The sequence below is a fragment of the Trichomycterus rosablanca genome, chromosome 7 (genome assembly GCF_030014385.1).
Source record: "Trichomycterus rosablanca isolate fTriRos1 chromosome 7, fTriRos1.hap1, whole genome shotgun sequence".
Lineage (NCBI taxonomy): Eukaryota > Metazoa > Chordata > Actinopteri > Siluriformes > Trichomycteridae > Trichomycterus > Trichomycterus rosablanca.
The window spans coordinates 4,760,463-4,784,295 of NC_085994.1; the positions used below are offsets into that span (position 1 = coordinate 4,760,463).

Consider the following 23,833-nt stretch of genomic DNA (forward strand, 5'->3'; position numbering starts at 1 on the left):
CTAGAATATAGAACAACACGTACTCCAGTTCAAGCTTCAGATATCTCTTTTTATTTCCATCTACCAGCAGGTGCGGATCAACCTACGATTCAGCATTTTCAGCATTTGTTAATAACAGGAATCACTTTGAAGACATGCGCATGACGTGCTTGACCATGTTCCCAATGCCATCGAAGATGTAATGGTAGTGATAGTCTGTCTCCCACATGAAGGTCGGGGTGCTCACTACCTTGTTTTTCTCGTCCACATAGGCCTCGTAAGAGAGAGAGAGTTAAGGAAGAGCAGATATGTGATTACAAACAAAAACACAAACATCATTACACAGCAGGGAAATCAAGAGTAGTTTTGTCTTAATAAACCTCTAATCATTTCATAATTCACCCACATCTGGAAACGTTTGTTACTAAGAATTCATAATACAGGGGAACCTCGATTTAATGGACCTCTATTTAACGGATTTCAGATTTAACTGACAAAATCTGGACAGCTGAATGACCAGTCTGATTGTTTAAAATTCCAGCAAGAAGCGTACCATGAGCACCAAGACCAGTAGTTCAATAATTGTCCGCTAGACGGTGCTCATCTCTCCGTTTACATTTTTTTGTTTTGTCAGGAGGCTCGCTTTGTTCTCGCTTATTTCTCTGTTTTATGCTTCATTTTTGCAAGTTATAGAGCTTAGTTCTGCACCAGCGCTGCTCCAGTAGCCACCAGCAGGGCTTCAGAGTCCGAATAATAAATAGTCTGAGTCCCCACTATATGATCACAGCAAAAAAAAACTCCACCACACAAGGTAAATGAAATTTCTCCCCATTAGTACAGTACACCAATTTTAATACTTATTTACAGGTTTTACATGACACATTTACGTATCTAAATCGTATTTACGTCGCTGTACACGCCTCTTCCGACACGTGTACAGCCCTCCTCTCCCCTGCACTCTGCACAGGCGTCTCTTCCGCCAATCAGGGTCCTTACACAGCGAATGAAGACCCACCCACCCACACATAGTCCGGCCCCCACCCTGCAGATACGGTAGGCCAATTAGTATCTGCTGCAGGCACTGCCAATTATGCCCGCCAGATGGCACCCAGCCGACCGACTTTTCTAAACTAGCCATGTAAAACCTCTCACAAGGCGGATTCACACAGGGGTCAGTATCGCGTACGGAGAGTCACGCACTGCTTTCCGTTATCCCTCGTGTAGTCACCATCGACCAGCCATCAGAGGCTGTAATTGCAGTAGTGGTGAGGAATCCCTTCAGCCCTCCCACCCAGCCAATCATGCCTGCGTGTAGGTGCCCGACCAACCGATAGCAGAGCTGAGATTTGAACTCTCAAGCTCGAAATCTCAGCACTGGTGGGCTAGCGTGTTTTATTCCCTACTTGTTATCACTTGAATCGATATTGTTTCCACTCTGCTGCATTTTTGTTAGGATATGTAAGGCTCACGGACGTTGTGACGAGCCCCCATGCTCTTCACAGCCTGCACCATGTTGGTGTTTGGCCATCGGCCCCAGCGGCTGTTCTCATCTCGCTCATAACCCATGGTGACCTCCAGACTTGGCAGAACACGGCAGGCCAGCAGAGGAGACATGCTGGACAAACTGAGACCAAAAAAGCAGGTTAATAAATGGCGAAAATCAACGTAATAAAAATTAGGAAGTCTGTTATGATGTTTTAAACTAGTAAGCAATTACTGCAGGACTTGTTTTACTTTAGCATTAGAAACTTTTCATTTCACATCAGGAATGTATGTTCATGTTCAGCCATAACATTAAAACCACCTCCTTGTTTCTACACTCCCTGTCTATTTTATCAGCTCCACTTACCATATAGAAGCACTTTGTAGTTCTACAATTACTGACTGTAGTCCATCTGTTTCTCTGCATGCTTTGTTAGCCCCCTTTCACCCTGTTCTTCAATGGTCAGGACCCCCACAGGACCACCACAGAGCAGGTATTATTTAGGTGGTGGATGATTCTCAGCACTGCAGTGACACTGACATGGTGGTGGTGTGTTAGTGTGTGTTGTGCTGGTATGAGTGGATCAAACACAGCAGCGCTGCTGGAGTTTTTAAACACCTCACTGTCCCTGCTGGACTGTGAATAGTCCACCAACCAAAAATATCCAGCCAACAGCACCCCGTGGGCAGCGTCCTGTGACCACTGATGAAGGTCTAGAAGATGACCAACTCAAACAGCAGCAATAGATGAGTGTCTAATAGAGTGGACAGTGAGTGGACACAGTATTTAAAAACTCCAGCAGCGCTGCTGTGTCTGATCCACTCATACCAGCACAACACACACTAACACACCACCACCATGTCAGTGTCACTGCAGTGCTGAGAATGATCCACCACCCAAATAAAATAACTCTGTGGTGGTCCTGACCATTGAAGAACAGGGTGAAAGCAGGTTAAAAAGGTATGTAGAGAAACAGATGAACCACAGACAATAATTGTAGAACTACAAAGTGCTTCTATATGGTAAGTGGAGCTGATAAAATGGACAGTGAGTGTAGAAACAAGGAGGTGGTTTTAATTTTATGGCTGATCAGTGTAAACATGGACACATAAATTGCTTTGTGCTTGGTTAATTACCCAATAGGTTTGCCATTACGATGGAATTCCTTCAGAACTTTCTCCACATCATTGTGCAGCTTGCAATCTTTTCCATCCTTGTTAAAACTGGACCTGCTCACACAGATGCAATTTAAAAGCTTAATAATCTGTTCTGAAACTGTAACAGCACTGCAAATATGATACTAGAAAAAGCCAGATGATAGACAAGTAACAGGAATTATTAACCAAGCTGATGTCCCCTCAGAGTAAAAAAGTAGCACTCTTTTTCTCATCTCTGTGCAGGTGCCATCAATCAGCCAGCAGAGGTCATAATTGCATTAGTTATGAGAGAGTCCCTATCCAGCTTTACTATCCCACCCCTTTCTGAACAACAGGCCAATCGTTGTTCGTGTGGCTGCTCAGCCTAGCCGGTAGGCAGTGCTGAGACTCAGTACAAGTCATAGTTAATTTAAACTGCGGTTCCTATTTCTGTATTAACCAATTTTGACTGTCATTTTTTTTTTCTCAAATACCACTCACTCACTCATTCACTTTCTTAACCGCTTATCCAATTAGGATTGCTTCCTGGAGCCAATCCCAGCTTTTCAATGGGTGCAAGGCACACAGTAACACCCTGGATGGGGCGCAAGTCCATCGCAGGGCAGACACACATACACACACACACACCCATTCACCTATAAGGCAATTCAGTGTCTCCACTTAACCTGACTGCATGTTTTTGGACTGTGGGAGGAAACCGGAGCTCCCGGAGGAAACCCACGCAGACACGGGGAGAACATGCAAACTCAGCACGGAAAGAACCCGGACTGCCCCGCCTGGAGATCGAACCCAGGACCTTCTTGCTGTGAGGCAACAGTGCTACCCACCACGCAACCGTGCCGCCCTCAAATACCATTGTTTGTTAATTATAAACATTTACTTTAGACTAGGCTTGAAAGGCATGCAACAGAATTTTGTGATCTTGTTGCATAACACAAAATCAATCAAGGTTTTTCTTTCTAAATACAGCTTTTAAATTATATTAAGCTGTTTAAAAAAATTATTAACATTCGTCTTTAGTTATTTAACCTGGTGGTGGTTGAGTGTATTTTGGAGCACAAGGCAGAAATACACCCTGGACACTCTTACCTGGAAGCAATTTAGGATATACCAGAGCGACCATCTACTACTAAACACCTTCTAGTGTTTCTGAAGGGTGGGAGGAATTTGGAGTGCAATATCAATTATTTTATCTATTTAAAACTCATTCTCACAAGTTCTTGACAATGCCGTGTCCTCCAGGGAAGATAATTCCATCAAAGCTGTTGACATCCAGACTGGAAAGGTCCTGCATCTTCATCATGCCCTGACCATGACTGAAACGGGCGGACTCCATCATCATGTTCCTGCACCAGAAACGTCAATTAGAAAAAAAATTATTTATAAATGTTAACGTGGTATTTTCAAACAAGTAGCAGTTATCTTGACATTTGGTAGCTTATATCCATTATTCATACTCTGTCAGATTTGTGCAGTAAATAAATGATTTTAATAAATAGCAAGAGGAATATGGGATGAAGAGGTTCACCTGTTCTCTCCAGAGGAGGGCTGCATCTTCATGTGGTCCACCACATGCATCTGCTGCTGGTTGGGAGCGAAGATCTGAAACCGGGCACCATTACGGCTCAGGTGATACATGGTGCTTTAAAAAATAGAGTATTAGAGTTATACGGTTATATTAATTTCACTTAATTTCCATAATCACATTTTTTATGCATTTTCTTCCTTTTCCTAATGATTTTTAGTGCGTCCACTTTTTTACCCAATTGCGTTATGCTTCCTTTCCACTGGTGCTGACCCCCGCCCCGATTGAGGAAAGCGAACTGACACACGCCCCTCTGACACGTGTGCAGTAGCCGACTGCATCTTTTCACCTGCACGAGGCGAGTTCATATGTGGATCACCTTTGTGTACAGAGAGCCACACCCTGATCACATTATTCCCCGACTCTGTGTAGGAGCAGTCAGTCAGCCAGCAGAGGTCGTAATTGCATCAGTTATGAGGTCCCTCTCTGGGTTACCCACCCTGTATGAACAACAAGCCAATCATTGTTTATATAGCCGCCCAACCCAGCCGGATGGCAGAGCTGAGATTCTATACGATTTATTCGAAATCCTAGCTCTGGTGTGCTAGTGTATTTTACCGTCGCGTCACCTGAGCGGCCATGAACACACTCGTACTGCTGATGTGTATAAGTTACATTTCTAATCATAATGAGTCTATTTCCAAATCGCTCTCATAGTTCTAAATACTAAACACCTTAAATCTGTAATGGTTAACCTTTTTGGAACATTTGTAGTGCTCAAGTGTTCTATCGGCCAGTTGGGCATCTACATACAGACATGATTGGCTATGTTTGAGAAGGGTGGATGTTACTGCATTGCTCCTAGTGATCCCGGGAAACCAGACCCACCATGACCTTTACCATGGCCCCTGTTGGGCCCTTGAGAAAGGCCCTTAACCCTCAATTGCTTAGACAGTATTCTGTCACAGTACTGTAAGTTGTTTTGGATAGTAGCGTCTGCTAAATGCTGAAAATGTAAATGCTAATACTGACCTATAAAATTTGAAGTTGTCTGTGGAGGAAAATGGTACTGCAACATTTGTAACGTCAGTTGTGTTGCACCCCTTACAAATAAGTCTTGATAAGTGTCAATTTATTATTTGTTTAATCAGTATTCAAACAGTGTTTAGTGACTAGAAGACTAGGTTTTCATTTCTGATTTGTTTATACTTACTATGCAGCTTCATGGACATCAGTTCCATCCCACCAGCCACAGCCTGAAAACACCTAGAGACCAGAGAAATAGATTAAGCTGCATATATTATTGCATCACCAAGTCTCCAAAACTACCATCATACGCCACCTCCATGGCAGCAGATTATTAGGAAGCTTTGGCAGAATGCCAGATGCATTTCTCATCATCTAACCACAAATGTAAGCACCAGAAACCAAAATTAAGCTTTTCAGCAACAACCACTCTAAATAGGTTTGGTGTAAGATGTAATACTATATTGAAAAAGAACCCGCTGTCGTCTGTTAAGTATGGTGTAAGCTATATGGGTTTTTTTGGGGCTTTTATCCTCCAAATGCAATGGGAACCTTGTTATGTTACATGGCATCATCAAATAACAGGACATTTTTTATTAAAACCTGTCTGCCTCTGCCAAGTTACAAAAAATTGGTCATCATCAAATCTTTCAGCAGAACAATGATCCAAAACATCAAGCTTCTACCATCTCAGTTCCCCTCTAAATCCCACAGAAAGGCTGTGGGGTGAACTAAAGAGGAGAGTGCAGAGAGAACATATGACCTTTAAGAATGGACTTAAATGCCCTGCTATGTATTCTCCAACCATATAAAGAAGCTACAGAACACAATGTGATGATTTATTGATTTCCCAATTATTGGCACACCTAGCAAAAAGATGGTTCCTCAGTGTTACACCACCTGTTAAACATGAAGAAAGGAAACCTGATTTTTCTGGATCCAGAAGCAACAGTTTCCTGACCGAATGATGTCCTCACAACATCTGGTCTACATATTTCAACTCTACATCAGAACTACCTCAGAAGACAAGAACAAGGTAGAAGGTTTCACATCATGGAACGGCCAGCAGTCTCCAGACTCAAGCTGGTTTGAGATTAACTGGTCCGAAAGATGAATGCAACCCCCCCCCCCCCAAATGTAACACACTTGTGGGAACTTCAGGAACAGTGTTGGGAGGAACTTCTTATTTTCTATTTTATTTATGCATTTTCTCCAATTTGTCTTCCGCTGCTGGGGGATCCCTGACTGCAGTCTAGGTGGGTATATTGCTGCTCACGCCTCCTCCAACCCACGCACAGCCCTTAACGGAACCTTTTTTTCACCTATGCATTCTGCACAGGCACCTCTCCATCTGCTAATCAGGGTCCTTACACAGCGTTTAAAGACCCCACCCACATAGTCCGGTCATCTCTCGCTAGCAGAAACGTGTCTGCTGCAGGCACTGACAATTATGCCCGCTAGATGGTGCCCAGCCGGCCGGTGGCAACACCGAGTTTCAAACCGAGGAGTTCAGAATCTCGGCGCGGGGGAGGAACTTTCTAAACAAAATTTGGTTTCTATTGTAGAATGTCTCAGGTGTGTTCAGTTGTTATACCTGCATATGGTGGCTACTTTAAGAAGTCAAATTTTTTAACCTAATGCGGCAATAGAAATAAATTAAGCTTTGTTTGCTGATGCAAACCATTTCTTCAGGTGTCTCCTATTTTTTGCTTACTTGTTAGTTAAAAACAGTTCTGGAACAGACCTAGTTGGTACACCTTCTAGGTCAGTATTTTTTGGACAATATTGCACTGCATTTGCAGCTATAACAGACTTCACTCTTTTGTAAAGGCTTTGCACAAAAGTTTAGAGCAAATCTGTGGAAATACAGTATGTGTCTATTCATTACCATTTTCAAAATAAATAATATTGGCCGCTCAGGTGGCGCAGCGGTAAAATACGCTAGCACACCAGAGCTGGGATTTCGAATACATCATATCGAATCTCAGCTCTGCCATCCGGCTGGGCTGGGCAGCTACATGAACAACGTTTGGCTGTTGATCATCCAGGTAGGAAGCTATATAGGGACATCCTAACTGATGCAATTATGACCTCTGCAGGCTGATTGATGGCATCTGCACAGAGTCTGGGAATAATGCTGATCAGGGTGTGGCTCTCTGTGCACAAGGCTGATCAGCATATGAACTTGCCTCGTTCAGGTGAATAGATGCAGTCAGTATTGCACACATGTCGGAGGGGGCGTCTGTCAGTTCGCTCTCCTCGGTCAGGGCGGGGGTCAGCACCAGTAGAGAGGAAGCTTAACGCAACTGGGTAAAAATTGGACGCGCTAAAAATCGCGAGAAAATGCATTTAACAAATAATCATATTTATTTTTATTTATTTGTTTATGTTGATTAATTTCCGTGCTATTTTAGGCCTGTAGTGTACAGTGTAACTGAGTTTTTTTTTAAAGCACTTATAAATAAAATTTTGTTAATATTTAATTTTATTATTATTATAAAATAAGCATTTGTGAGGTCAGGCATTATTGCTGAACTAGAAGGCCTGCCTGGCTGTCAAAATTCAAATTCACACCTAAGGTCAGTGGGGTTGAAAATTGGAATTCTTAAACAGTAAGTGCAAAATATTACACACTTAGTGCATAGTGACACAGTCTAAAGTTCAACTTCTAAAAAACTTACCACAGCAATGTTGGAGTTTCCCCAGTTCCCCCAGTCTCCATGGTGTACCATGCAAGCAGGTTGGCGGCTGAGCACAGCTGCTGCTTGCTTCACCAAAAGAGCCCTTGACGCCAGCATGGTTGGGTGATCTTCCTCGGTGCACAAAGATCAGTCAACAAGTTCTGCAGCCAGACGTAACCCTCGTCCACTCCCGATGAAGTCAAAGCCTTTTATACTGATATTCACTGTGTTGGCGGTTACGTGGACGTCACTTCCTAAGCTTAACGTCTGAGAAGATTTTGAGTGGGAGCCACGTCTTCCTTTTTTATCACATCCCTACTAATACCTGCGCCAGTTATCTCATTACACAAAATGCTGTTCTTTAACTGATGATGACAGGCTGAACCCTTTGGCACTCTAGACAATCCGATTGTCTCCTGAATTTAAGCAGGTGTCTGGGATTAAGATTATAGTAAAGACTGAACTACTACCTACTACTACCTTCTCTAGTTTTTATATTTAGGATAACATAGTAATTCATTCATTCACTGTCTGTGTTTTACCATCACTTTATCCAGCATTGGGTTGTGATAGGTCCAATTCATTGGGCAAAAGGTAGGAAACACCCCAGACAGGTTGGCAGTCTATCACTAGTCCATCACAGGGCACACACACACACACACACACACACATTCACACATGCAATTTCTAGTAGCGCCAACTGGCCTAACTGCATGTTCTTGGACTTGTGGGATGAACCCAAGGGCACCCTGAGGAAACCCACGTAGACATTTACATTACATTTGACATTTTCAGCATTTAGCAGATGCCTTTATCCAAAGCGACTTACAGTGCTGTGACAGTATACAGCCTGAGCAATTGAGGGTTAAGGGTCTTGCTCAAGGGCCCCACAGCAGCAACCTGGCAGTGGTGGGGCTTGAACCAGCGATCTTTTGATTACTAGTCTAGTCTCTTAACCGCTAGGCTACAACTGCTCTACATCTAGGACAGACAGACAAACAGACAGACAGACAGACAGACAGACAGACAGACAGACAGTTAGACAGATAGATAGATAGATAGATAGATAGATAGATAGATAGATAGATAGATAGATAGATAGACAGACAGACAGACAGACAGACAGATAGAGAGGCATACAGACAGACATAGGGAGAACATGCAAACACCACACAGAAAGGACCCTGGCTGCCTGGTGTGGAAATCGAACCAAGGACCTTCTTGCTGTGAGACGATGATGCTACCCACTGCACCACGGTACCAACCACAGTCATAGAAATGTCTGTATTACCTTCTTATAAAGTGATCATACTTCAAATACCGTAAAAAAAAAACATTTTTTTATTAATATACTAATTAATTATTTATAGTCCAGCCCGTGTAAATGTGTATATAAAGCAGACAAAACGTAACTGCCTTTGTTTTTTTTCTAATACTGATAATCCCTCATAATTCTCAACTATTATAATATCCTTAATGCAACAATTATCTTTAATCTAAGATATACAAGCATAGGTCCTGGATCTTTATTACACCCTGACTGTGACTGAAGCTGGTTAGACTCCATGCTCCTGCTCAAAATTAACTATGAAGGTTAAAACATAATAAAAGCAACGTTAGTTTTGGCATGTCTAAGTTGTAGTGAGTGTGTGAGCCCTTTAAAGCTCATTACCTAAATGAGCTTTGAATCGCAGTAATGCCGTCTGTTTGCTGGCACCTAGGGCAGCGATCCAAGGCTAAGGGCTAAAGGTCTACACGGCAAAATCTTACAGTGGTCGTTACTATAAAGTATTCTCATTGTAGTGCAAAGTTACATCGACTTACATCCAAATCTTAAAGAAATGATTTGTCTTGCAGCTCCTAGGCTCCAGAATTATGTTAACTTCTGTATGGTGATTATTATATTCACAAATTTCTTCTAATTATTTAACAATAAATTACAAACTCAAATGTAAAAATTATGGTTTTTTGTGTTTGTCTGTACATATAATGAGAGGCTGCAGTAAAATGTAGTAGTGCACAGTTACAGCATATCTTGTGAGAGATTAAATAGTTTGTTATTAGTATTATGTTTTAATCTGTAATTCTTTGTGAATGACCTTAAACTGAGACTGCAGGTATTTGATACTGAGCCAGGTTTGAGTGCTCCACATTTAAAAAGTGTAAAATTAAAATCCATTATTAAAAAGTATTTCTGTTGTTCTTATTCTAGCCTCCAATTAAATGTAGTGTCCTGAAGCCATAATGAGTTAGAATTAGCAGCAACAATGTCTAGGATTTATCATGAAAGCCCACCACCACTGAGATCCAAGTTTGAATCTTAGCCGTACTATTGGCCAACAAAGCCAATGACTGGCTATGTCCGAGGGGAATGGCCAAGGCCTTGCAATGGATTGGTGCCTTGTCCGGTGTAGTATTTCCTAATGACAGTGGACCCAGCAACCCTGACCAGAATAAATAATGAGTTAGAATTAGCAGCAACAATGTCTAGGGTCATTTAACATGGCTTAGGAGATGGCCTTACAAACCAAAATACATCTACAACTGCTTTCCTGTATAAGAAATGGACACTGTCAAAAAGAAATTGTCAATATGCATAATTTAAGACTATCTGTACAGTATGATGTATGAAGTGAAAAATGGAGCATCAAACAGAACAATTTATAATAAGTGGTCATAAAAAGAGTTTAATTTTTCCATTTCAGCAGAATCTTTAAAGTCACAGTGTTTTAGACGATTCTTTTAAGGCGGTTTCTGTGCACATCCTGGGCTCGTTTCTGTCTCTCTGTCAAGCTGTTTAAGGTCTGTCTGATAGCTGGTAAAATCACCTTCTCTCTTCCACTCGACTGGGTCGCCTGTCTACAGAAGGAGAGAACCTATATCAGAACAGGATCTAAAATCTATATTGATCATTCATTGAAAGTATTGCAAATGTGAAAAGATCAGATGTGTGAGGTTTCACCCAACAGATTACAACGTCTTACCCACCGGACACTTTTAAAAATAGCTTGTTGTTGTATCAGCTCTCTCCTATTTGTAGCTATAACTGACCAAATCTTGGAAAATTTGGCATATTGCTCTTGAAATTTGTTGGGGTGTTGCTTATTAATAATTTAAATAAAAGAATAAAACAAGTTTGAATCTCAGAGGTGCTATTAGCCAACCAAGCGCGTACACAGACATGACTGGCTATGTCCGAGGGGGGTTGGCCAAGGCCTTGCAAAGGAATGGTGCCTTGTCCGGTGTATTCCTGCCTTTGCCCAATATTTCCTGCTGACACTGGACCCTGCAACCCTGACCAAGATATAAATTAAATATATAAGTTATGCATTTGGCAGGTATTTTTATTAAGCACCTTTCAGGTAAAACAGGATACAATCCTAGCAACCGGGTATTAAGGGCAAATATCAAATATTTATAAAATATGTTTATTAAAGAATTGTAATAACACTTACTGTATTTTCAGCAATGGCTTATGGGATAGTTTTGGAAAATGGACAGAATCTCCACTGTATAAAGCAGAAAAAACATCATTTAGTTAGTAGGAATTCTTTAGAGAAAATGAATGTGACAAGGATGTTTTTTTACCTTTTGTTGTCAGTGAGGAACGCCTTCGCTTCAGAAAACATATGAGGTGAGATTTTCTTCCTATTGAACACTATGTCTTTGAGGATTGTCTTCACCCGCATCAGCTGAGGTAAAGAACAAATGTGTAAACTGTGATTCATTAGAACTCACTTAACTCAAATGTGCATGATGCTTACAGTATGTTATGTATATTATATACTGCAACCTTCTGTGGTATAAGTATTCCAAAAATAATAATAATAATTAAAAAAAGAAAACAATAAAAATGTCTTTGTAGGGTTTCAGGCCACAACAAGAGCAGCAGAACACCAAGATCCATTGCAAGAGGTGTAATAGGTTTAACTGCAAGCGTTCCAGAACAATGGAACAGCTTTCTTCCAAAAAATGTTCCCTTAATTAATGTTTGGACACTAACAGCACTAAGACATCAGTCTAAAATCTGCTAACTGTAAATAGCACATTATAATAAGTTTGTTGTTTGCATTTATGCTGCGAGGGGCATTCTGCCAGTGTGATATGGGTCAATTTTTCCCCTTAATAGAAGGGTCACTGTAAATCAATACATAATTATTCAGACTGATTATCTCATCTATCCATACAAATACACTATATGGCTAAAAGTTATATATTCAAAAGTTCAGGGGTATCAAGCAAACCTATTGCTAACAGGTTTTCTCTATGTACAGTTGATAACATTATTAAAGCTTCATAAAATCTGGAGAAAAGTAAAGATATCTGTGTAAAGAACAAGGCTGAAAACTTGACACTGAAATAAATTTTTCTTAAATAGAATTGCCTTTTAATGAAATTACCCACACAGGCTCTTATAAACTTTGAAAACACCTGTCAGTAAACACAGTGTGTTGGTGCATCTAAAACTGCAAGACTCAGCAATGCACGTCGCTCAGGTGGTGCGGCGGTAAAACACGCTAGCACACCAGAGCTGACATTTCAAACTTTTCAATTTGAAACTCAGCTGTGCATCAGCTCTGGATGTTGTTCAAAGAGGGTGGGAAGCCAGATAGGGACGTCATAACTGATGCAATTACGACCTCTGCTGGCTGATTGATGCCGTCTGCACAGGGTTGAGGAATAATGCGTTGATCAGGGTGTGGCTCTCTGTACACAAAGCTGATCTGCATATGACTCGCCTCGTGCAGGTGAAAAGATGCAGTCGGCTAATGCACACGTGTCAGAGGGTGCGTGTGTCAGTCTCGCTCTCCTCAATCAGAAGTAGGGGTCAGCATCAGTAGAGAGGAGGAGTAATGCAATCGGGTAATTGGATATGACTAGATTGGGAAAAGATAATTGGCAGTCATTCCTCAAACGTGCTTACATTTTGGAACAATAAAGAAGCTCCCAATTAGAAAACACTTCACTCCACAGACAGTACAAAAGCAAACCAAGGGCGTGGCACTCATTCTACCTGCCGTGACTGCTTCTTACCTCCTGAGACTGTATGGTATTGGCATTATAAAGCTGTTGGATGATGCTCTCACACTCCGGCATTGTTGGAACACGTGGAGGTCTGGATGGTCCATCGTGGATCCTCAGAGGAAGCAGAGACGTAACAATGCCTGTATTGTGTTCTACATTATGACCTGATGTTCCCAGCTTCTCTTTAGAGCTTCATTAGTCCAAGTAAAGTAAAGAACATAAACGTTGAGTATTTTGGTTTGGCGTTTACTAAACGTTTCTGTAAATGTAGTGTTATGATGAGTACTTTACCTGATGGCACCAGCCTCAGATTTGTTTTCATGTAAGGCCCCAGCACTAGCATCTAAAAAGAAAAATGTGTTCATTCTTTATTTAACTAACATGAAGAAAAAATTCTTACGTTTTCACTGACCAACAATTGCATGTTGTAAATACTGTATAAACACATTTAGAATCTGATGTCTGCAACACATGTCTAAAATAACCATGGACTTTCCAGGAAAAGATCCACCTTGATGGCAGAATATGTCTGGGAGATCTATTTTGTCTTTGGCATGATGCTTGGCGTGGAAAAATAAGTTGAGATGATAAATGAAAATAAAGATTACAGTTGACTGGGTTGGAATATTTATTGGCACGATCTTACATTTACATTTTCAGCATTTAGCAGACGCCTTTATCCAAAGCGACTTACATTACAGTTACAGTATACAGTTTGAGCAATTGAGGGTTAAGGGCCTTGCTCAAGGGCCCAACAGTGGCAACCTGGCAGTGGTGGGGCTTGAACCAGGAACCCTCTGTTCACTGGTCCAGTACCTCAACCACTAGGCTACAACTGGCCTTACAGCAGCGGAATAGCTAAAGAACCAGGAACAGAGTTGTGGCCCTCTTTTTATACTGCTCTAGTCATATTACATTGGGTGCTGGACTTTGGAACCTCCATTCTGTGCTAACTGTTGTTTCTTATCTGCTTACACAGCCATGCTGCTTATCTCTGTACTTTAGACTTCCAGCCACATCTCAAGCAACCACATGGCTTAGGATTTAATGCACAAACAGCATAAAACTAATATTCAGGATATACACAGATGAGGCATAACATTATGACCATTCTAATATTGTGTTGGTCCCCCTTTTGCTGCCCCATACACAACACACTGTGATGCACAACTATTCTATCAGAACCAGCATCAACTTCTTCAGCAATTTGAGCTACAGTAGCTCGTCTGTTAGATCGGACCACACGGGCCAGCCTTCGCTCCCCACGTGCATCAATGACCCTGTCACCGGTTTACCACTGTTCCTTCCTTGTACCACTTTTGACAGATACTGACCACTGCAGACCGAGAACACCCCACAAGAGCTGCAGTTTTGGAGATGCTCTGACCCAGTCATCCAGCCATCACAATTTGGCCCTTGTCAGACTCGCTCAAATTCTCACGCTCATTTTTCCTGCTTCTAACATCAACTTTGAGGATAAAATGTTCACTTGCTGCCTAATATATCCCCCCCACTAACAGGTGCCGTGATGAAGAGATAATCAGTGTTATTCACTCCACCTGTCAGTGGTCATAATGGTCAAATTATTCCATAACAAGCTCAACCCCATTAAATACCTTTGGAATAAATGGTCATATAAACCTTTTTATACATTATTTAGGGTTTTTAATAAACATTAAACATTAAATCTGTGGAATTTATCACTGTATATGTGATGTAAGATAATGGTTGGGAGTTTAATTCTACCTCTTGAGGATTTCTGTGGTTTCATGATCAGTTGATACTGCAGCTCTGTAAAAGAGAGATACATTTAAATATCCACTCTACTTTTCATGCACATGAACTGATCAGCAATGGTATTAAACTAGGGATGTAACGATGCAGGTTCGGAATTTTCCAGCCAAATATATTTATGTGAAGATACTTTCTTTATTTGTGTTATTCATTCATTTATTTAATGTGAGGTTTATTTCATTTTAGTTTTTTTACACAAAAAGGGAAATGTGCAGCATTGTTTTTTTTGTTTGTTTTTTTAATTTTCTGTTTTTCCCACTTTTTTTCCCCCAATTTTCTCCCCTAATCTAGTCGTGTCCAATTACCCTTAATGCGTCCTCTATACTGATTCGACCCTTCACCGCTGACTGAGGACGCCTCTCAACTGACATGCGCCCCCTCCGGCATGTACAGTCAGTACAGATTTTTTCATTTTTTACCTGCACGAGTCGAGTTCATACACTTGACAGGCACTGTGTACGGAGGGCCACACCCCCATCAGCATTATTCCTCAGCCCTGTGCAGGCGCCATCAGTCAGCCAGCAGAGGCCGCAGTCGCACCAGTTATGAGGACCTATGATCCGACTTTTTACCCTCTAACCCTGAACGACAGCCAATCGTTGTTCATGCAGCTGCCCAGGCCAGTCGGAAAGGCAGAGCTGAGATTCGATACGATGTATTCAAAACCCCAACTCTGGTGTGCTAGCGTACTTTTCACCGCTGCGCCACCTGAGTGGCATAATGTGCAGCATTGTTTTGCATAGTCTGTACCTACCTCAGAAATAAAAGGACATTCATTATTTAGATAAATAAGAGATAAGCACAAATACAGTATTTTATTTATTTTTAAAGAGAAATAGTAAAAGGAAACTTTGTCTTAATTTGTCTTAAATTTAATTTTGTTTAAAAAATCAGGAAAAGCCGCTCAGGTGGTGCAGCAGTAAAAACACACGCTGCAACCGGAGCTGGATCTCGAGTACGTCGTATCGAATCCAGCTCTGCCTTACCGACCGAGGCTGAGCGGCTATATGAACGACGATTGGCCTGTTGTTCAAGATGGGCGGGACTAAGGTCGGAAGTGGGTCTTTCTCTGTCAGAATGGTGCGGTTACGACCTCTGCTGGCTGATTAGAGGCGCCTACACGGAGATGAGGAAGGAGTGCTCTTAGGGTGTGTCTCTGCGCACGCAACGCTAGGTGGCGCCACACTCGTCACTGTGTGGGTGGCAAGATGCATACGGCTTGCTGCTCACGTGTCGGAGGGGGCGTGGGTTAGCTTCGATCTCCTCGGTCAGGGCAGGGATCGGCATTGGTGGAGAGGAAGCACGACGCAATCGAGAAAATCGTATCGTGAACCCAGTATCGTGAATCGCATCGCATCGTGGGTAGTGTATCGTTACATCCCTAGTATTAAACGTATAGAATGAATGTGCACACCTTTGTTTGCACGCTTCAGGTGTTCGATCTCCTCATGCAGCTTCTCCAGGGTGTTTTTGTGGGTCTGTTGGAGGAAAATTAGATCTTTTTCCAGGGATGCAATCCTGGCTCTGTCTGGACCTACGACTGCTCTGATCTGAGCTGTTCTCAGGCTGGATCTGTCTGCTGGTGTTGCTTTCTGCAGACAGTCACCAGGGAAGGCAGGGGGGTAACAGTCCAAGGTTCCTACCCGGCTCCAGCTGGGCAGATTGCGAAGAGAGGGCAGATCAGAGACGGACATGGTGTTGCTTTCTCAATACTGTTTCTATAGTTTAAAATATTTGCCGTATAGCTGTTCGATTCTTTGTACAGAACCAAGAGGAATCCGTGCAACTTCTCTAAAGCACATTTTAAATAAAATATGCACAATGCAGATCTCCTGGTGAACCCTGCCTGTCATACAAGCCACTGATAGCTCGGTAGCAGGTAACAGGTCCCGGAATCACTCAGTCTATCATCATATTCCAGCCTAATACGTCTTTACAACCTGAAATTGTAAACATATGAACCTATTTAACTTATTATATTTATAATAATCTATGAAAACTAATCCGACAGCAGCGACTGAGCAGCGATCTCTATACACAGAAACCAGCGTTGCCACGGCAACGGTAAACCATTCCAAAGCACCGCAAAAGAATTGCATTAAAAATGAGTTTTTAACATAAAATACATTCATCAAACTCCTTAACTGACCAGTAATTTGTGTCAATTAATCGTATCTGCAGATTTTATTTATTTTCACTAACCGCAGTATCCTGGTCAGGGTCACGGTGGATCAGGCGCCACCCGGAAACACTAAGAGCAAGGCAGGAATACTAATACTCCTTAGAAATAAAGCTTTCCAACTTTCATAAACAGCTCTTATTATGTTGGTCTATGTCTTATTCGCACAACTACTCACCTCATAAATATTATATGTGGAATAACCAAGATATCACTTTTAAACACAAATCATTATACATCAAGAGATGGGTTGACAATTACATTCTTCTTGTCAGTCAGCTTTTAAATGAAAATTGATTTTTATTTACTTTTGAACAATTTCTATCAGAATTCAAGGCTTTCTTTACTCCTAGAGAGTATATAGAGCTATTGTCTTTGATGCTATACCAGCTGGAGTTCTTACTCTGCTTTCAACATACCCAAAAGGGAAAAAACTGTATTATTCCTACAATAACTCCTAATCAGCTCTTCATATGTAATGAATATGCATTGCTTAATGACAAAACTACTAACTTATGTATTAGGAACATTGTTCAAAGGAATATAATATATAAACCAGCTGCAGTATACTTTTGGAATAACTTATGATATAGATTGGAAAATAACACGGCTTTTACCAAATACATTTTTTTATCACAAATAAGGTAAGGGAAGTAACTAAGGATTCTGCATAGATGTTACCCAATCAATAAAACTATTGCTAAATTTAAAAAAGTATAAATACTGAATGTTCACTTTGTCACAAATATGAAGAATCCCTTTCACTTATTTTGGGATTGCTCATTTTGCTCAATTTTTTTAAATTGAAAACTGAATTTATTCTATTTGGAATAACTAAAAGTGACATTGAATTCAGATGAGACTTATATTGTCAACCTTCTCTTAATATTATCCAAATAGACCAAACTTCAACACTTGTAAGGCATCCTTTATATCGTACATTATACAACAGGTAGTTCCGACCTTACAATCTGATTGGTTGAGAAGCGTTCTAACTGTGCTGATATTCGTGATAACAGCACGGCCTTTTCACACCACAATGGTATTACTCCGCTGACGCGTTGCCAGTAATGACAAGCTTCATGCACACAAACGCGCATGCAGGCGACACAGCCTTTTTTTCCCGATCGCGTTTTAAATCCGTTATCTGATATACAATCTAGCGCACTGTGTAGGGAACATAAATCAACTGTCTAATATATTGTCTAGTGCACTATGTAGTGAACATGAATCCGTTATCCGATACACAATCTAGTGCACTATGTAGGGAACATTAATGTGTTTGTAACGCGAACAGTTAGCTTAATAGCCCAGTTAGCAGCTCCTAAGAGTTCTGTTCTCACCAATATCCTTTGGTGTGTGCAAGATGTTTTTTGTTTCTTTTTTTTCTCTTCGGAGGTTCTTGACTTTTTCTTCTTGTTGTTGATCTGCGACCGAATCACAGCCGTTATTCGCGATAACACACTCCCTCTCGTGTTCTATTGCTTAATTAATACATTAAAACTCTTAAAACTTTAACACTGCTAGAAAACTTCTCTATCCCTTAAGGTCATTTTCGAAAATCATTAAATGGTATTAGCTATAAACTCCTGCTTTAGCTAATTTTATTTATAGTTTATTTGATTTATATTTCTATAACCTCGAGCAATTTTTAGTTAATAATTGTCTAATTTTCATTGTGTATGTTACATCTTGGCTGTGATTGATGTATTCTTTTGTAATATATTTGTTGTTCAATAAAGTTCATTAAAAAAAAAATACTCCTTAGAAATGGCACCAATCAAACACTTACACATGCATTGGCAGAATTGGCAGGTCAGCCATCAGTGTCCAGTTCTCTTACAGATTTAAGTAAGTAAGTAAGTAAGTAAATTTTATTTATAAAGCACTCTTAAAACAACTTACGTTGACCAAAGTGCTGTACATCGAATAAGCATACATAACACAACATTATATTAAAAAAGTAAGAACCAAATAAAAATACAGAGTAAGAGACAAAATAAAACAGATAAAAATAGACTAAACAATTAAAATTAACACAGCTCCTCACTGTTCAAATGCCAGCTTATAAAGGTATGTTTTTAGGAGTGATTTAAAAACAGCGGCCGAAGGTGCTTGTCGAATATTAGGAGGTAGAGTGTTCCATAGCCTCGGAGCATAAACTGCAAATGCACGATCACCTTTTAGCTTCAAACGAGCCCTAGGAACAGTCAACAAATTCTGAGTGGCTGATCTTAAAGATCGCTGTGCGGTTGCGGGAGAAAGCATACCACTGAGATAAGCCGGGGCTTGACCATTAAGCGCTTTAAAAACAAATAAAAGCACTTTAAAATGAATCCTGTGCTGAACAGGCAGCCAATGTAGTGAGGCAAGGACGGGTGTAATATGGTTTCTTTTCTTGGTATTAGTCAGTAACCTTGCTGCTGCATTCTGGACTACCTGCAAGCGCCGCAACAGAGACTGACTAATCCCAATATACAGAGAATTACAGTAGTCAATTCTTGCAGAAATGAATGCATGAATAACTTTTTCCAGGTCAGAATAGCAGAGAAAAGGCTTAATCTTCGCAATATTTCTGAGCTGGAAGAAGCTATTCCTTACCACAGAGTTGATTTGTTTATCAAATCGGAGGTCAGAGTCAAAGATAACGCCAAGATTTCTCACAGATGTTTTGACACATGTAGACAAGTGACCAAGGTTATTGGAGACACTATTGATGTGATGACCCCCAAAAACGATAACCTCTGACTTGCTTTCATTCAGCTGAAGAAAATTGTCAGCCATCCACCTCTTTATGTCCTCAAGACAACTGCTAAGAGATGTTAACGAGCCATTGTCATTCGGTCTAATGGGAAGATAAAGCTGTATGTCATCAGCATACAGGTGAAAGCTGACATTGTGCTTCCTAATTATTTGACCCAATGGCAGCATATAGAGAGAAAAAAGGAGGGGCCCTAGTATGGACCCTTGTGGAACACCACAAGAGACATCAGCAGAAGAAGAGAAATAGCTGCTAATATTCACTGAAAAGGTTCTATTCTTAAAATAAGATATGAACCAATTCAGGGCCTCTCCCTGTAACCCCACCCACTTTTCCAGGCGACCAACAAGTATGTCATGGTCAACAGTATCAAAAGCAGAACTAAGGTCCAATAAAATGAGGATGGCACAATTTCCCTCATCAACAGTAAGTAGCAAGTCATTTGTCACCTTCAGAAGAGCAGATTCAGTGCTGTGCATAGACTTAAAGCCAGATTGAAAAATCTCAAAAATACCATCTCTACTCAAAAATGGTAAAAGCTGAGAATATACAACCTTTTCCAGCAATTTAGCCAAGAATGGTAATTTAGAAATCGGCCTATAGTTACTAACCACTGTAGCATCAAGATTATGCTTTTTGAGCAGAGGTGTAACTACAGCATGTTTAAAGCATGCTGGAACAGTACCAGTGGCAAGGGAAGTATTAATGATATCCAGGACAAAAGGTCCTAATATATCAAATGTCTCCCTAACTATCTGTGGGGGCATCACATCAAGTGGGGAGGTTGTTGGCTTTGTTTTCAGCACCAAATCTGTTAATTCAGAGATTGAAACAGCCTCAAACTTTTCAAACATACCTGGGCACGGCGGTGGAAGTGGAGAATCTATACCCAAGTAAGTAATGCCAGACCTAATTGTTTCAGTTTTTTCCACAAAAAAGTTTAAAAACTCTTCACATACTCTAGAAGAAGGAACATTTCCAACTTCGGGTGATGATTTAAGTAAAGAATTTATTGTACTGAACAGTACTTTAGGTCTGTTGTAATTTTTGGCAATTATGCTTGAAAAGTATGCCTCTCTAGCAGACTTAACAGCTAGCTGATAGTCTTCCAGGCAACCTTTAAAAATATCCAAACTTACTTGCAATCTGTCCTTTCTCCATTTCCGTTCCGCTCTTCTACAAGCCTGTCTAATTTCCTGTGTGGATGCATTTAACCAGGGCTGAACTTTTGGTTTTAAGCGTTTAAATTTCATAGGGGCAAGAGAATCCAGAACAGTTGAACAGTTATAATTAAAAGAAGTAACTAACTCATCCACATTAGCATGAGTCTGACCATAGTTGGGCAATTTTAACATGTCAGAAAAGGCTCTGGAAAAATCGTTAGATGTGGACGAAGTGATAATCCTTGACCAGTGCCCTAAAACAGGAGCAGGGAAATGCGCAGTTAAAGTTGAGCTAAAGACTACTGACATATGATCAGAGAAACTAGCCTCCTCAATATCTAGATTGTCAATATCAAAACCAGATGAAAACACCAAATCAAGTGTGTGACCTTGCATATGGGTGGGCTTATGAATATGTTGAATAAAACCAAAAGAGTCCAGTAGCTGATTAAAATCATTCACCTGATATTTATCAGGGCAGCAGACATGAATATTAAAATCACCAAGAAGCAGAATGCTGTCAGACACAGGTACAATCATAGCAAGGAATTCAGCAAACTCAGTGATAAAGTCGCTGTTTGGTTTTGGAGGTCTGTATACTACTGCACAGAGTAATGGAAGAACAGAGTGAGATTTAAAAACCAGTGCTTCAAAACTTTTAAAAGTCCCAATATTCAGCATTTGGCATCTCAGACGCTGTTTAAAAACCACCGCAACTCCTCCGCCTCTACCCGTATTCCGAGGTAAACTGAAGAAACCGCAGTCTACTGGGCAAAGTTCCAAGAAGGGAGCGGAGTCGCTAGCCGATTCACCACCTGTAGCCCATGTCTCAGTTAAAAACAACAGGTCCAAACCATGAGAAGTGAAAAAGTCATTTAAAATAAACGTCTTATTATGGACAGAGCGCGCATTTATCAGTGCCATATGGACTGACACAGAATGAGACTGCAGTAACGGTGTGTGTTCCAGTGCTCTGAGATTGACAGTATTAACTCCTCTGTTTCTGGCTCGGAGTCTCTGCCGTGGCTGGAGGTGTGTAGCGGGCTGATCAGGAACCACAGGTACCAGCCAGGTGTAACGCGGTTCGAGACTACACGGAGATACTCCATTGGGAGTATACGGCGCATGCCTAGAAAACCCCACTTTACCATCCGAGCAGTTCCTTACTCTCACTGGGACAAGCTTTCTCCGGGAGCCCCTGTGAATATAACGAGGCCGGCGAAGGAGTCCAAGCTGTTTGATGACTAGAATACACGATGGAGTAGTGTAATTGTTGAACTTCATCAGCTGGTCAGCAGAATAGTTCAACATTGTGCCGATCGCAGGAAAACTCACCCACCGTTCACCACGTAACTGTAAATTGTAATCCAGACCGTTTCAGGATGTGAAGAAGACGTACCAGCGTCCGCGTCTTTTAAAATGATCCAACACACACACACCACAGTCTTTTAGTATCCAACAGGCGCTGAGATTATCCGATGAAAAAGAAATAAAGCAACAGGAGCGGTAGCAATAACATGAGTATGTACAAAGATAAAAATGAAAAGAAAATACGATAAAATTACAATAAAATATGATAAAATACGATAACGGTAGCGGCAGCCAGATGCGCCAGCGTCCACCATCACCATGGCAACGTTTAAGAGTCTGGAGACACCAAAACATCATCCAGCATGACCAGTTTGGCCTGGGGAAGGCATATCCTTGGAGGGTCGCACAAACCTCCATGTAATAGCCCATGGTACCCTGACTCTGTCAAGTACCAGGATGTAATTTTCAGAGTTATTGACAGATGATGGTGCAGTGCGCCCCGGGTTCCTCCTGGTGCAACCAGTGCCTGGCCTCATGTGCAAAGTGTGTAGACAGTTCTTGGATGGCCTCATGTTCCCCAGACCTGAATCCAGTTCATATAAAGCGACCATATTTTGGTTTTTAAAAAAGAGGACACTTGGTAGGATGGCAGGATAGCAGCACGGGCCATACGGACACCTGCATGTCCGTTATTATTAATTAATTTCATGTAATTGGTGGCACGATGGCAATGTGTATAAGGTAGGGGGTTTAAATATTAAATATTTGACAAATGAAACAATAATCATGCAACTATGTTAATGAACTTAAATAAATAAACTGCTACTGTTTAACCAGAAAACGAACAAATGCATTTATGGTCAGATAATCTTATTACTTTAAATACTTTCAATTATTAATAATTAATAACCTCTGGGAAGTTACTTGTCAGGGCATCCTACGCCGACTAATAGCACCACAGACTGTCCAGAAGTTTCCTGATGCCCTGATCCAGGTCTGGGCACTGGTCTCATCAGGAACAAGCCCAGATGTTGGAGGATGTTAAGGGCTATACACACAACTGAGTCACACTATGAGTTTCCATGATAAAATTCACACAAACTGGATCAGCCTGTGATTTCAATATTTTACCTTGATTTTTGGGTGCAATTTTGAATCCAAGTCTCAATAGGGTGATGCTTTTGGTTTAAATCGACTTGTTGAGTCATTTTCTTTTACAACAATTTCAACAAATCTGGCCTCCGAACTTAAATCAATAGTGCGGTGCTAACTTGGGAGTTTTTATAGCTGATACATGCTGGTTATTAGGATCTTGTACAGCACTACAAAGAAATTACACCTACCACCCGTGGTACCACAAAAAAATCACCAAACCCTTTATTTTACATCTTGATACAATTACAGAAAGAAATGAGACGTGGCAGAACTTTGGCACCCCATTACAAAGATGAAAGCGAAGTGTGCACAACTCAGTTGTACTTGTTTACAGTTACAAGGTCACACCATGAAATAGAAAAATGTAAATAATCATAAGCAATTTAGGCTTCTAAATCTAAAGCAGTCTGTGATATGAATATGGCCACAAAATGTGTAATCTGCCTGCATTAAATCCCAGCATTACTACAGCACGTGATCTAAATGAGCTAGATGTAAAATTGTAACTGTAAACGAACACACAACAGAAAAACCACAACTAATGAATTAGATCAAATCGACTATGCTACGAAAAGACAACAGCAATTAACCAAA

The 23,833-nt window shown here is 40.9% G+C and overlaps 2 protein-coding genes across 3 annotated transcripts; both read right to left on the reverse strand.

Moving 5' to 3' along the window:
* Positions 1-63: 63 nt before the first annotated feature.
* On the reverse strand, positions 64-7,968 carry gatd3l (glutamine amidotransferase class 1 domain containing 3, like). Its single transcript, XM_062998281.1, has 7 exons — positions 7,852-7,968; positions 5,358-5,410; positions 4,148-4,261; positions 3,834-3,965; positions 2,599-2,691; positions 1,438-1,603; positions 64-256 (listed from the first exon to the last, which is right to left on the reverse strand). The coding sequence occupies exons 1-7, from the start codon at positions 7,966-7,968 to the stop codon at positions 122-124; spliced, it is 810 nt and encodes a 269-aa protein (XP_062854351.1). The 3' UTR covers positions 64-121.
* A 2,554-nt stretch (positions 7,969-10,522) lies between these two features.
* On the reverse strand, positions 10,523-17,113 carry LOC134317574 (coiled-coil domain-containing protein 74A). 2 transcript variants are annotated; one of them, XM_062998283.1, is made up of 8 exons: positions 17,028-17,113; positions 16,085-16,323; positions 14,623-14,667; positions 13,168-13,219; positions 12,886-13,066; positions 11,440-11,543; positions 11,307-11,360; positions 10,523-10,710 (listed from the first exon to the last, which is right to left on the reverse strand). In XM_062998283.1, exons 1-8 carry the CDS (start codon positions 17,030-17,032, stop codon positions 10,581-10,583), a joined length of 810 nt encoding a protein of 269 aa, XP_062854353.1. In that variant the 5' UTR covers positions 17,033-17,113; the 3' UTR covers positions 10,523-10,580. The 2 variants fall into 2 exon arrangements, with proteins under 2 accessions (XP_062854353.1, XP_062854352.1); XM_062998282.1 differs by lacking the exon at positions 17,028-17,113 and having other exon boundaries at positions 16,085-16,643.
* Between the last annotated feature and the right edge of the window lie 6,720 nt (positions 17,114-23,833).